The sequence below is a fragment of the Felis catus genome, chromosome D3 (genome assembly GCF_018350175.1).
Source record: "Felis catus isolate Fca126 chromosome D3, F.catus_Fca126_mat1.0, whole genome shotgun sequence".
Taxonomy (NCBI): domain Eukaryota; kingdom Metazoa; phylum Chordata; class Mammalia; order Carnivora; family Felidae; genus Felis; species Felis catus.
Genome location: NC_058379.1, coordinates 1,235,516 through 1,250,200, shown reverse-complemented (window position 1 = coordinate 1,250,200; position 14,685 = coordinate 1,235,516). Strand labels below are relative to the sequence as shown.

The window sequence follows — 14,685 nt, the reverse complement described above, 5'->3', positions numbered from 1 at the left end:
GGACCGCTAGTCAGTCACAGAGCTGCAGGAAGGGGAGTGGGAGAGAGAGTGGGCTCGTGGGGCAGAGGCGGAGGCCAGGCAGGTGCAGGGTTGGGGAGGGCGGCAGGGCCCGGGGGAAGTCCTGTGCTTTGCATTGAGGGGCCTCGTGGCACAGGATGGTGATCCAGACTAACCAGACCGGCCCCGACAGGTGACAGCGGGGAAAGTCGCCAGACCAGACATGCACACAAGGGTCTTTGAGCCTCTCGTTCCAGGACTCACCTGAGCACTCGTGTTCAGTCCCTCACCCTTCCCGGCTGCCTTCAGACACTCGTTGAAGTAACAGAGGAACGTAATGAGTAGAGAATAAAATCTGTTGTTGCTACGGAAGTGGGGGAGGCTCTTACCGTCCACGTTGCGGGACAAGGCAGCCCGCCCAGAATTTCCCACCCAGGGAAGAGAGGGACACTTCAGGACTCGGTGGCAGTGAGCCCTGGGGGAGCGCACTGTCAGGCAGAGAGGGGACAACAGGCGGCCTGCCCTTGAGCCAGGGCCACCTCCACACCCCCACGGTCATGTGGCACCTGGGGCAGAAATGTCCTGCTTCCCTCCCACCCGCTGCCCCAGGCCGTCGGCTCCAGACGGGCACCACGGCTTTGACGGCCCTGGCTTGAACCTCAGCGCACGGGCGCCAGGAGCCAGAGTGACTGAGCACCAGGGCCCAGTGCGGCTGGCGGTGTGACCTCCGCGTAGCCCGCTGAGGACCAGCCTCCACGTGGTAAGACAGTGAAAGCCTGAAAGTCAGGCCCGATGAGAAGACAGGTTGAAAATTGTTCTCCTGTCCCAGGCAAGAGGACAGAGGTGGCAGCAAAGCATCCACAGAGAAGAGCAGGCAGTTGTCCCCTGGGCAGAGAACAGGCCTGTTGGTGCATCAGACCCACGTCTGCACCGTAAAAGCCAGATGATTAAGGTGTGTCTGAAATTCTGAATGAGCAGTATTCTGGGTGCTATTGGGCACAGACTTTTACAAAGGAATGAGAGAAAGTGAGGACGATGAGAATGTTTCTTTTGATTTTTTTTTTTTTTGAAGATTTTCTTTTTAAGTAATCTTTACACCCAGTGCAGGGCTCGAACTCCAACCCAAGATCAAGAGCCACACGCTCCACCGACTGAGCCGGCCGAGTGCCCCAGTGAGAATATTTCTTGTCAAAAAATTATCACACGCGGTGAAAACCTCAAATAAAAACCTACATAACCTGGTGTGCTTATGTTGAGAAACAAAAACCATAATGAGCCTTCAACTCGACAACCTAGAAAGAAACTGTAAAGTGCATCTAAGGAAAGCAGGAGAAGGGAATCCATAACAATGAAAGTGGGAACCAGTGAGAAACCGGTAAAGACCAGTAAAACGCGACTGCAGGCTTCCTGCAGAGAAAAGCGGAGGAAACGCACAACACATAGTGCGTGAGAAAACAGTCACGGGCATTTTCAGTATGTGGATACTGCGTGTAACTTGAACAAATCTGGAAATAACTGAAAAAATTCTCTGAGAAAGTGTAAATTGCTAAAATTATCTCAAGAGGCGGCAGCATGACACATGTGTGGGTCTCAGAGAATTTAGGAAGCCTTCACCGTTCAGTGGGGACCACGTTGCAGACAGTCAGCTGGCCGGACGAGTCGAGGCCAAGCTTGTTTCCCACAAGAGGGCGTGAAACCTGCAGGACTAAAGCCACTGCCACGCGCAGGACAAACTAAGGGGTCCGGGCAGCTTGCTAGCGGCCTGTCAGCCCCTCCCCGAGCAACAGGGACACTAATGCCTCGCCACCCAGCCAACGCAGTCAGCCGTGCGAGCAGGCGAGAGCTGTCCTTTGTCTCCGTCCGTAGGTGCTGAAGAAGCATCAGAGTGTCCTCACGCGTGGCTGGGAGAGCTTCTTTACCATAATAACTGACTCTGTCTTGGGGGAAAAAATAGGATTCCAGATAAAGTGTTAAAATGTAAAAATAAGTTCAGTAATCTAAGCGTTGGAAAAGACTTTCTAAGAGTTGAAGCCGTAAATCATAAGGAAAGAATAGTAGGTCTGATGGGGGCAGGACCTGAATAAAGTTAAAGACAAATGTCAAAACGTCGATCGCTAACAGAAGATAGAGGGTTCAAATCCGTACCGTAGAAAGCGCTCATCCATTGACAAGAAGACACTCACTGCAGCGAGAAAACCAGAGACAGAAGATATGAAAAGATCGCTCACAAAAGAAGAAAGATAGATGGTCAGTAAATACATTTTTAAAGTGTATCTTCACTGGCAAATGGTGTTTTTTGCCTTTCGGGTTGGTGAAGTTGGAAAGTAATGCTCAGCGAGGAAGGGGCTGCAGGGTGACGGGGACCCGCGTCGGCTCGGTGCAGCGTGTGGAAGAGGCCGCCCGGTGCAGGGGCCCCTCTCCGCGCGGATGCCCTCCCCCTCGGAGCCGTGGCTCCACCGGGTATCCAGACCAGGAGTTCATCACGGGGCTCACCAGCTGTCAGAAATAAAACCTTGGCAATGGTCGTGGGAGACCGTGTAATAAATTGGAACCTCCAGACCAAGAAATAATAGTCCTAATTTTAAAAATGACCTTTGTGGACACAGAGATGTGGGAAGATGCTGCCTGGGGAGCAGAAGCAGGCTGGAACACGGTCCAGTGTGGCCCCGGTTTCGTGTGTGTGCCCGGGAACCGTGCGGGTGACTTTCTCCCACATCTGCGCTGTGGTGGATCTTCCGTCCTGTCCACCTGTGGTTTCAAAGTTTTCCACAGAGAACGTAATGACTTGTGAAGGCTGACGCCAGCAGCAAAGCTTGTTCCCGTGCCCCCGGAAGTCTGGGGACAGGGGGCTCCTCCACGCGCGCTGGCTGAGGACTTGCTGCACCGGCCCGGCTCCCGGCCACTTCGGTGCCCACGACAACCCCGCAGCCTGCAGCCCGGGTGAGCGGGCCGTGGCCACGACACAGATGTGCAGAGGTGTGGAGGAGAGAGGCCCGCCAGGCTTCCACCAGCTGAGGCTGGAGGAGAAAGAACGAAGCAGGTGGAAGGAGGCAGAGGCGGGGGAGGGGAGGCTAGCAGTGGGTGGGCCGCGCAGATGGAACCCGGGGCCAGAGCTGGGAGGGCCGGGGGTTCGTCCCCACCACAGGGAGCCATGGGCGGCCGCAGCAGAGTCATCAGATGCTCAAGTAACCCTTATGCTGAGCAACGGTTTCAGAGCCCTCGCTCTCTGGCTGAGCTAGCACGGGACACTCCTTGGCCTGTTTCACCTCGGTTTCCTCATCTGTACGTAGGGAGCCCAGGGGCGTCTCTGCCGGGCTTGTGGGTGTGAGGTGAGGCCTGCAGGCTGCCCCACTACTCCGTTTGTCTTAAGTCGGTTGAGGGTCTGTGCCCGGTCACGGGGTCTGGCTGCTCTTTGGCCTTGCAGGTCACATGCATAAATACCAGACGTCCACAGTAGGCGTCGTGTTAGCATAGAAAGTGTTCCGGAAGCTTTTGTTGTAAAGTCTCGTATTTGTTGATTGCTGACCTTTTGAATTTGGGGTGACAGATGGTTTGAGAATGATCATTGTGAAGTTATTTTGAGGGGCGCCTGGTGGCTCAGTCGGTTTAGCGTCCCACTCTTGACTTCTGCCCAGGTCATGGCCTTGTGGTTCTTGAGGTCAGGGCGAGCCCTGAGTCGGACCGCGCGGATAGCAGATAGCATGGAGCCTGCTTGGCATTCCCTCTGCCCCTCCCCCGCGCACACACGCGCGCTCTTATTCTCTCTCTCTCTCTCTCTCTCTCTCAAAATAAATAAACCATAAAGCTGTTTTGAGATGTAATACTGTAGTCTCAAGTTAATGAGCAATTTTGATTAACATTTAAGTGAGTTTTTTTTGCTTTTTAAGTTTTGCCAACCCTGTTTATTAAAGAGATCGTATCCCTGTAGGCAATAGTTAATGCTGTCGCCCTTGTTTCCTCTCGGAGAATTTCAAGGTGTATGAGAGCACCCCACCCGCTCCCGCCGCCCAGCCACAGACCAGGCTTGCCCCTGCCGTTCACTGCAGCCCACCCCAGAGCGTTTTCGGAGGGGGTCCCCGGCATCGTGGCCTTTCATCCGTAAATGATTTAACGTATCTCCCGAAGATGGGACTGTTTCCAGCAGAAGCACAGCACCACGGTTAATACTGACTCTCCAGCAGACCGTGTTTGTGACCCCTGTGTGCTCTGTTCTCAGGGGTTGTCGTGCATCGGGGCGCAGTGTGCAGTCAGTCTGAAGCTGTTTTCCATCTGACTTACCAGCTGTGCCTTTCCAAGCATTTAGGATCTGGGGGTGCTCTCTCTTGGGGTGCTTGTGGATGAAAGGGTTATTGGGGTAGTTACGTGCTTCAAGGCCTGCGTGGTTCTGGAGCCAGAAGTGCAGACGGCGGGAGCCTTGGGGGCCAGCTGGGCCACCCCGCCCCACCTGCGGTCACCGCAGACGCATCCCTTCTAGAACCTGCCCTGTTCTCTTGTGGAAAATCACAAGCACGTGTACAAACAGCGTGGGTGATGGAGCACACCCACCCGGATCCTGCTCCCCCTCGGAGTTGGCTGTTTGCGCTGCACTTTAAAATTTCCCTTCCTTGTCGTTCACTTGAATGTCTTTCATGAGTAATAATTCGTGGTTTTTGAGAGTGAAGTAACACAATGCAAGCAATTAGGCGTTAAGAACCCGCGTCGCTGTGTGTCTGGAGGAGGGGGCTCCGCGGGTCAGTGTTGAGTGGGTGGGGGGACAGGGAGGAAGGCTCCTTCCTCTGGGGCCTTTGTATGTCTCTCACTGAAGTCCCCAAACATTCTAGGGGAGGACTTTGAACCACCTAAGCTTTCGTTACAGTGGGTTGAAAGTCTTGTCACAGCTGCCGAGCGGTCAGAGGTGACGCCCAGCACAGAGCAGGCGCCCAGTAAACCGAAGAAGGAAACCGATCCCGTCACTTGCTTTGTGAGAAAAGGCTACCGTGTACGGCTGGGAGTTTTTAGAAATACCTTTTTATAGTGGAGCCGCATCATACGTCTGACTTGTACCAACTCAGCCACGTGCTGAGCCCAAAAAAGAAGGAAAACCCCAAGACGAAGTGCCCCTTTACCAGTGCAGCGGCCCTGGATGCCGCTCTGGGCGTGCTCCTCGCGAGATGCGCGTGGCGGGCCAGCCTCCCCGCGCCCAGCGCGCGCTTGAATGGCCCCCTTTGACAACGCAGGCGTTGCCGCCGCCCCCAGAGGCCCCTGGGTGTGAGACACGGCTGCACCGGGGAGGCCGCCCCGCGGCTGGCGCTCGCGTGGACGGCGGGGCCGTGGGGGCTCTGCTCTGTGCCTCCAGGTACCTAAACGTGCGTCACCATGTTCACTTTTCCCAATAGCTTCATTTGCTCCAATAAGCTTTGCGATCAAGGCCAAAGAAAATGACCTCCTTCCCCTGGAAAAAAACCGTGTTAAGCTAGATGATGACAGTGATGATGATGAAGAAGGCAAAGAAGGCCAAGAAAGTTGTAGCGGCACCGCAAACACGACCCCGGCAGTCGCCCCGCCCTGTGTGGTTGTTGAGGAGAAGCGGCCCCAGCTAACCCAGGAGGAGCTAGAGGCGAAGCAAGGTTTGTCAGCACGTTTTACACCTTCTTGAAAGGCAGGCAGTAGCACAGGACTAGCCTCCTGAGCCCGCAGCGCTGGGACGGAGCCCCCAGCCGGGGCACGGCAGGACCTGGGGGCAGCTGGTGCTTGGTGCACGCAGAGAGTTCTCTGTTAGAGCGGTGGGCACTGCCCTTCCTAAGCTCCGGATGCAGTGCCCCCGGCGGCTCGTTCTAGAGAGCGCGTTACTGGGGGGTGGGGGCCTTGGCGCTCTGAGGGCCGCCTCGGGTCGAATGCTCAGCCCGTGATCCCGGCTCGGCTGATGGACCCAACTAGGAGATACCCTTTCGTGAGGCCTTCTGCCCACAGACAGGCCCTTCGAGAGGACGTGGGCCGGAGCTGGTTTCCAGACTGGGGCTTGTCTTCACAGGTCACAGCCTGGCCACCGCCGGCCCCCGACCACCAGCAGTGTGTGGGAGGGCCTCTCACAGTCTCTTACCCCTAAATAGTTCTGTTTTGCGCTACAGCAGTTAGCAGTTCCTGTCTGTCCTAACTGGTTCCCGGACGTTGCTTTTCCTGCATGTGCACAGACAGGTGACACAACATTTCCAGGTGGCTCCTGAGCAGGCTCAGGCCAGTGCACCGGGTCCCCTCGTGCACGTACCGCTGCGCACAGAACCATGTGTCGGGACGTGCTCGAACGCAGCGCCCCTTGTCGGGCAGGAGCATTAGGGAGGGACCCGTGTTCACGAGAGCCTAAGGCTTTCTGAGGGTTTCATGACTCCGACTCTCCCTGGTGTGGAATCCCATCCACCTTCCGACTTCGATTTTGAGGGTGAAATATTTAAAATCCTAATAGTAAGCATTATGAACTAACTGCCTCACAATTCAGCCTGCCTGATTTGTTTACTTATCCTGAAATTTGTGTCCTGTTCATCTCTTAGAATAACCGCGTTGTATCCCGTGACCCTTTCGCTGCTTGTGAAAACTAAGATAGCGAGGTGTCTTTAGAATAGCGCTTGTTCTAAACATCGCTTCTTTTGTCGTTCATTTCTTAAGCAAAGCAAAAGCTGGAGGACCGACTGGCGGCCGCTGCCAGGGAGAAGCTGGCCCAGGCGTCCAAGGAATCGAAGGAGAAGCAGCTTCAAGCAGAACGTAAAAGGAAAGCGGCTCTGTTTTTACAAACCTTAAAAAATCCCCTGCCAGAAGCAGAAGTCGGAAAAGTTGAGGAAAACCCTTTCAACGTAGAGGTGAGTGAAAGTCCACATCAGCATCGCGGGATCAGCATCGCGGGTGGGAGTGGGTGAGTGGGGCGTCTCTGGCCACTCGGGTCCCCGGCCTGAGAGGGGGCTGTCAGCAGAGCCTGCTCTTCTGCGGGGGCCGGCGTGCTTCCGCTGTGAGTTTGGGGAAGACGCCGTTAGGGTACTCTGGGCCCTGGGCTTCCCTGGGGGGGGCGGGGGGGGAGGGGGAGACACATTCCCCTGGGGACAGACTCGTCCAGAGCGAGACCTGTGACGTCTCGGGTCCACATCAGCGTCAGTACTTGAATTAAAAAAGAAAACAAGCTGTGGTCGCTCCCGCCTTTTCTGGGGAGGGCCAGCACCTCTGCCAGCGACGCCCTCTGCTCCCGCGGGCTCGGCACGTCCACACACCAGCGTCCCCAAAGTGTCTTTTGTAGTGGCCTTTCCCTGGAACGTAGAAGCAGTCCTGCACTCTTTCCCTTCGGTTCCGTTGACATTTCTGAGAGCCCAAGGCCGTTATTCAAAATAGATCTTGGCCGCATGCAGCCGCTTGGTTTATTTGTTCTGCGTGGAAAACAGCTCACGGAGTTCAGGCCTCCCTCCTCCTGTTGAAGGCGGAGCCCGCGCTGTCTCCCCTCAGGAATCGGTCCGGATCCCTCAGGCCTGGCGGGCGGCCTCAGAGCCGGGGTCGGCGAGGAGGGCAGGAGGGGTGGGCTCCTGCGGGCTGTCCTCGGACCGGCCTCGAGAGTGCAGAGGCGTGGGGGTGCCCAGGGGGGTGCCGGGACACGGCCACCTCCGCTCCTCTCCCTGCACCCCCGAGGCGGGCCACCGGGTGTGGGCCCAGGTGCCCCCAGTCCTGGGCTTCGGGGAGCCACGGCCCTGTGGTGACGGGCCCGGGGAGGCCCGGGACGTAACAGAAGTTGTGCGTGTGGCAGGGAAGCGGGCACAGGGGGGCCCTGGGTGCACCGCCAGTTGCCTGCGTTGTCCGTTGTCCCGGTGTCGTTGGTGCGGCGAATAAGAGACTGAGGTAACGGCCACCTGCATGCGTGGACTCAGCCGGTGCCGCTACACACTCGCGTCTGTTTCCCAGCGACGCTGTGTTGGAATGCAGGCTCCGTCCCGGCCAGAATTCCTCGTCGTCGACGCGGTTTTTCCCAGCCTGCCGTGTTGCCTGGTCACGGCCCCCAGAACTCTCTCCCTGGGAGCACGAGACAGGCTTCCGCTTAGCTTTTCTCCTGTGTCTCTTTCTACGCGGCCTCGCCCACCTGCCGGGTTTCCAGCGTGTTTTACGTCTGCACGACATAGAGATGGGTGTTTATGCTTCCCGTTTGGTCGCCAGGTGGATCTTCTTGCGCATCTAGTGGGACAGATTGTGGGTCCTCAATGATTTGAGCAGGAGTGCAGCGGTAGTAGCAGATGGTAATAAACGTCTAACTGCTTTGAAACAGAAATACTTTAATCACACTGGCAGTTGTCATAACTGGGATTCAACTGGACGGTGATCTCAGCTGAAAGCAGCTTCTGGGGACAGGTTACCCTGCCCGCGTGTGTGTTCTGCGCACACCCCAGGCTCAGAGGCGGCACACCCGACCCCCGCTGAGCGGGAGTAGGATTGTCTCGTGCTGGGGACCTGAGCTCAGCGGGAGCAGGTGGCACCCCGGGTCTGTGTGAGCGGACGTGTGCGGGACAGCCCAGAAGGCCCCGGGCCGAAACCCGGCAGGATTTTGCTGTGGCTCATCTGCCCCAGGGTGTAGCAGGGTCTGCTTTCGCTGTTACTAAAGCAGGGCACGCACGTGTCCAAAACGTTCAGGTGCGAGGGACAGGTACAAAATGGAGAGGAAGTTTGGTTTCCTTCTTGTGTGCTGTTTCACGATTCCTATGGAAATTTCCATTTCTTACTTTTATTTTAGGTTTTTATTTTATAAAATAAACATACAGTTGATTATTATAGTTCCTCTTTAAGAAATTGTTTTAATGTTTATTTTTGAGAGAGAGAGAGAATGCACAAGCAGGGGAGGGGCAGAGAGAGAGGGAGAAACAGAATCCAAAGCAGCTCCAGGCTCTGAGCTGTCAGCAGAGAGCCCGACACGGGGCTCAAACTCACGAACTGTGAGATTGTGACCTGAGCGGAAGCCAGCCGCTCAACTGACTCAGCCCCCCCCAGGCACCCCTCGTTTGAGCCCTTTTGAAGCCCCCTGTGCCGTGGCATGAAGCACACTCCTCTCGTGTGCAGCTGTCACTGCCCTCCGTCTCCAGGACTTTTTCATCTTCCCAAACGAAACTGTCCCGTCAACCACTGGCTCCCGGCCCCTGGCGCCCACATCTGTGCTGTCCGTGTCCATCAGCCTGGCTGGTCCTGGGGCCCTGTGAAAGTGGGAGTCCTACAGTGTCTGTTCCTCAGGGACCGGCTTCTTCGCTTCATGGAACCTCCTTTTTCCAGGTGCATAATGCTGCATCATTTCATTCTTCGTGGGTTCTCACGGGAAACGGATCTATTTCTGTGTGTAGATTTAAATGTCGCAGTAACAGGACCAGACCCTACATGTTATCCTGGTTTTTCCATCCTCGAAGAGCTGTTTCTGTCCACATCGGGGTCGGGGTCGTGCTCGTTGAGGATTTACTGGATGCATGACTGTCCGGCCTCTCCCACGTTAGCCCTTAACCTGACCCGGTCAGTGGTGGGCGTGCACACTGTTCCCGGGGCCTCGCTACCGTGACTGTGACCACGGTGCTGCTCTGAGCCTGGGTCCTGTCTTGCGCACTCACTTCGGTGCGCGTGTCCATGGGGCGGATGCCGGACTGTGGAAACGCTTTTAAATATCTGCTTTCGTGCCCCCGCCAACGCCGCTTATCACCAGCCTTTGATCCTCATCCGTCTGACGGGCGGAAAGACGGCAACTGTGAGGGTTAGCTTGTGTGTGTTCGCTGCGGGGGTGCTGAGTGACTTCACAGGCCCGGTGGCATCTTCGGCCCCCGTCCCCGAGAGCCGCCTTCAGAGCCTCCCCTCGTTGCCTCCTGGCTGTCTGCCTGTCTCTTCTCTGTCACCAGTGTCACAGACGTTTCTCTTTGTCCACGGGAGTCTGCACCGCTTGGAACTCCTTTGGTTTAAGGAGCACGTGGCTGGACACGATGCATTCACCAGATCACTCACTTTGCCACTCATTGCACAGGCCACCTTGGAGCCCAGCCCAGCTCACACTTGCACATACCGACCTGCCTGTCAGGAGAGGGCACGTTATGTATCTGGGGGTAACCTGAAATGATGTCCTAAGTTGTGTTGATTGACGGGGGCGGATACTAACAGAACGCTAAGTTTTATATAAGTTTTGTGAGACATAAAGATCCACTCAAGTGGTGCTTAGAAATCCCCGTGAACGTCTCGCTTTTGGGGTGTGCGTGTGCTCTTAATTCAAAATGAAGGGAAACCGGGGTCTTCAGTTTGAACCCCCCTTGGTTATGCAGTCATCTGCACAGTGACAGCACATTTCAGGACACCTTCTAGACACCAGCAGTTTGTTCAAGTTAATGATCCTGCTGGGTTTACAGGCTGAACAGGAGTCTGCGAGGAGGTGGGAACAGGAATCAACCGCGCGTGCTGAGCCTCTGTTGTTTCCAAGGCACCGAGGCCCTCCGGAAGGTGACTTAGAAGCCTGTGTCTCACCCAGATGCCCCCACAACCCCGTTTGTCCCCCAGGACAGTCTAGCAGGGCACAGAGCAGCCAACACCAGATGAGCCGTGGGTGATGCCTGGGCCCCCGGGAGGCAGAGGGGCGCACGGCCTGCCGAGGGGAGAGGGGGTTTGGGTGGGGCCTTGAGGAACCCTGGTAATGAGAGCTGACAGATTGGGGGGGCCCTCCAGGGCCAGCGGCGCTCAAGTGGTGGCGGTGGGTGCAGCGCAGCGAGGCCCTGACCGGCACCGCGCGGCACGGGGGGGCGGTTGCAGGAGCCACGTGCTGGGACCAGACTGGGATGCGGACGAGCAAGAGCGGCATTTCCGTGGGAAGCCCGCAGCGGCCACAGCGCAAGGGCAGGACACGATGGCAGTCCGGGCAGCAGTGCCCGAGGCGGGGACCGCACAGAGAGTCCTCCGGGAGGGAGCACCGCCGGTCGGATCAGGGCAGCTGGGTGGCTTCAGGAGAGAGGGCGCGCGCTGCGAGAATGACGCGCAGCCGAGGTTTCAACGTGCGGTTTTAGAGGACGCGATTCCGAGCCTGACATCTCGAGGCGTGTGTGGAATTGTCCCGTTTTATGGTTACTGTAGTGTCGTTTCACACGTGAGGCTTTATCTGGAGATGCGAGTTCGTCTGGTTTCGAGCAGTTCATTGTGCCGCGGCAGGACGGGACTGGCTCGCTACTGAGCCGCTTAGCGGGCAGGTGCTTACTTCGCTGTGGTTCAGGGACTGAGCCGCGTCATTTCCGGGGTTACTGGAGGGGCGGGGCAGGGCAGGCAGTCTTGAAATTCTCTCCGTTTCTCACAGACACCACTCAGACCAGCCTGTGCACTGCCTCCCCCGTGGCGGCTTGCCCTCTGGTGCTTTTTGCTGGGGTGTTAACTTTCCACCCCCACGAGTTGGCTCCGCTGGCTTGGTGCTGCCCCGCGCGCACCCGTGGGCACCCCTCCTGCAGCCCCACACGCACCCCTCCCGCAGCCCCGCGCGCAGCCCTCCCGCAGCCCTGCACGCACCCGTGGGCACCCCCCCCCCGCAGCCCCACGCGCACCCCTCCCGCAACGCTGCGCGCACCCGTGGGCACCCCCGCCCCCCAGCCCCGCGCGCACCTGTGGGCACGCCTCGGCTGCTCGTTGGCCCATTGATTGCAGTGCGCAGGGCGGCCTGGCCGGGTGCCTTCTGCAAGCAGAGCAGGGAGGTCTGGCGTCAAGAGGTATGTGAGCCAGGCGGCGGAGACTCTGGTTAACCCAGGAGCGACAATCACGCGCGAAGCCGTTGCTTTCCAAGACACACGCTGTCCAGTACGGTGCACGGTGGCCACTCGCCATCCGTGGTCATTTAAACGTAACCTAATAGGAATCAAATAAAATTCAAAACTCAGGTCCTTGACCGTGTTAGCCACATTTCAAGTGTTCAGTAGCCACACATGGCTGACGGCTAACTGCAGGGGACAGTGCAGAGACGGCGTCCCTACCGCTGCAGCGGAGTGCGGACTAAACAGCTAGTTGTTTTATTGCGTGGCTGCTGTGGTTACCCGTGTCAGAAACCTGCCCCGCTGCCCCCACGTGGCTTCAGCAGCAGCAGCAGGACGTAGTGGGGCTCACACTCTGAGTCGTGAGGGCAGCGATGCCCCGAGGATTCCTCTCCAGGCACAGCCCCCCGCCGACCGGCTGTGTCCTCCCGCCGCGCCACCCACGGCCCGGGACCCCGCTCCACACTCCACACTCACGTGGACGTTCTGGACAGCTCGACCTGGGTCGTGTGCCTCTCCCTCAACCTGGCACGATGACCAAGGAGATGGAACGTTCTGGTCTGTCTCCTGCTCAAAGTGAGCCTCCTCCGGTATTCGTGATGGAGGGGGGAGGAGGCACAGAGGGCCGGCGCCCCCACAGTGTCTGCACGGCTGCGAGAGCGGCTGCCAGGCTGCGGAGGGAGCCGGCGTCCACTGCTCACGTTCTCCTGAAGGGGGTGGCCTGCTCGTCGGAGTCCCTGACACATGCCGACACAGCCTGCGCCCAGCACTCGCGCCCTGGGACCCGCTGCTGGGCTGCAGGGACTGTGCAGGTGGTGTTTGTTACCCTTTTAGTCCTTCGTTCTCAAGTCTGATTACTGGGTTTCTGAATATTCTCTTGTTGGTACCTGTAAGCTGAGGTCATCACAGTGAATCCTGTCCATTCAGTTGGGCAGAGGCCCCCATACTAAGGGTGAAGGATAATCGTTTTATTAGAATAAGTAGATCTCCTGACTTCGGCTCGGGTCACGATCTCGGGGTCTGTGAGTTCAAGCCCCACGACGGGCTCTGTGCCGACAGCTCAGAGCCTGGAGCCTGTTTCGGATTCTGTGTCTCCCTCTCTCTCTGACCCTCCCCCATTCATGCTCTGTCTCTCTCTGTCTCAAAAAAATAAAAAAGGTTAAAAAAAAGTTAAAAAAAAAAAAACAAGAATAAGTAGATCTCCTGAGTCGATTACAAGGAATGTTGAAAATGTTGGCCTGATTACCTGTTGCATCAAAAGGAGCAGTAAACTTCAGGCACAGTGGGGTACCGCGATCACAGAGAAGCAGTAACGATGCTCAGAGGTAGGAGTTCTCGGGTCAGCAGTAGGAATATAAACAGAAACCCAGCCCGTGAGCTGCCGGGCACCCTCCCTGTGTCTCTGGCGGCCTGGTGCCCGGTGATCGACAGGGCCACATGCTCCCACCCCTCCTTGGAGGGCAGCGCTGAGTGCCGCGGCTCTGTCCCCTGCGGAGGTCCCCCCAGAGCAGGCTGCTGGCTCAGGCCGGAACGTCTGCCTCGGCTTCCCCGGGAGCCCCCTGCCCAGGCTCAGGAAGGACAGATTCTGGTTGTGGCCCCGCACCCACTCGCCTGTCACACGGGCCCTGCGTGCCGTCCCCGGGTGCCGGCTGCCAGCTCCATCCCTGGCTTCAGTCTTGCCCTTTGCACAACTTGTGTCCCTAATTTATCGGGAGTCTAAAAACACACCCCAAGCTGGTTTTCCCACTGCGCAGCTGGTGTGCCACCAGCCGGCACAGCCAGGCCCTGCCCCGCAGCAGGACACGGGGGCCTGGCGGAGCCCCCTCATCCGGCCTCTAGAGCTGCCTGGCGTCCTGCGTGGTTTCTTGCGTTCTCGGCTTGCAGTGCCGTTTATTCTGCCCAGCGCCAGAGCGGACGCGGGGGCTCTTAGACATGGAGGTGGTTTCCTGTCGGGTGTTGAGATGGGCTCCCTGAGCCAGCACAGGCCGAGCCTTACAGACATGCGGGCATCGCTGCCGCCTGGAAGGCGGGGAGTGAGGACAAGAGCGGGCACAAAGCAAGGTCTGTGCCTTCCTCCCAGCGGCTCCCGGTTCCTGAGTTACTAGACGCGCAAGAACCCGCTTAGGCAGGGCGCTTTGGGAGCAGGGGGTTTCTCGAGCGTCTCGGGTTCTGCTCACCCGAGGCCAGGTGGGAGACAGAGCCGGGAATGGCCGAGGGGTGAGCGCGTCTCTTCGGATGAGTGCCTTGCATTTTCTCTTCAAGCCGAGGAAGCAGGATAGCTTTAGTAGGAAGCGCTGTCCTGGTCAGCCTTGTCCCCGCAGAGCACGGGGACGCAAGGAGAGGAAGGGAGTGGTCGCAGAGTTGCACCGACCCTCCCCGCCGTTGGGCTGCAGCACCTGCCTGGCCTTGTTCCCAGAGTCTCCCACCCGAATCCGCAAGGCACACAGTGACAAATCTCAGGGTTCAGGATTCTGTGCGTGTCTTGAGGTGTAGCGTTTAATGACTGCAGGTAAAGGTCACTCAGAGTGAACGGGAGAGTGACCCTGCTCGGGGACTACGGGTGGGTGGCCCCCGAGCGCCAGGACAATGGGAAAGGAAGGTTTCAGGGGTTCCAGTTTTGATGGGTTTTTTTTTATAAACTCATTTCTTCATTTTACAATTTGATGTGGACAAACTAATGTCAGTGGAAGTGGGATTGCCGTCTCGTGTTTAAAGGTTGAGCACTATTCCGCTGTCCAGATGCACCACATGGAACCGGGACCCTGACGCCCGTTACAGAGTGCCGTGACATGGGGCCTCGGGCGTGCGTCTTGCACACTTGGGTGGATGCTCTTCAGAAGAAATTCCTAGAGATGGCATTACCCTGGGTGAGGCTCACAGCTGACGGATCGCCCACCTCCCGGTCTGTGTGCAGGTGTTCTTTGCAGTGGGGATTCTCTCTGCGTCG

General features: G+C 57.5%; 1 protein-coding gene across 2 annotated transcripts in view; it reads left to right on the top strand.

Annotated features, from left to right (window-relative positions):
- SFSWAP (splicing factor SWAP) overlaps window positions 1–14,685 on the top strand; it is a 68,615-nt gene that overhangs the window by 34,695 nt on the left and 19,235 nt on the right. For both annotated transcript variants that reach the window (XM_003994566.5, XM_006938344.4), the window contains exons 12-13: window positions 5,373–5,603; window positions 6,637–6,827. In XM_003994566.5, coding sequence (XP_003994615.2) covers window positions 5,373–5,603; window positions 6,637–6,827 — 422 coding nt within the window. The remainder of the gene's footprint in view (window positions 1–5,372; window positions 5,604–6,636; window positions 6,828–14,685) is intronic.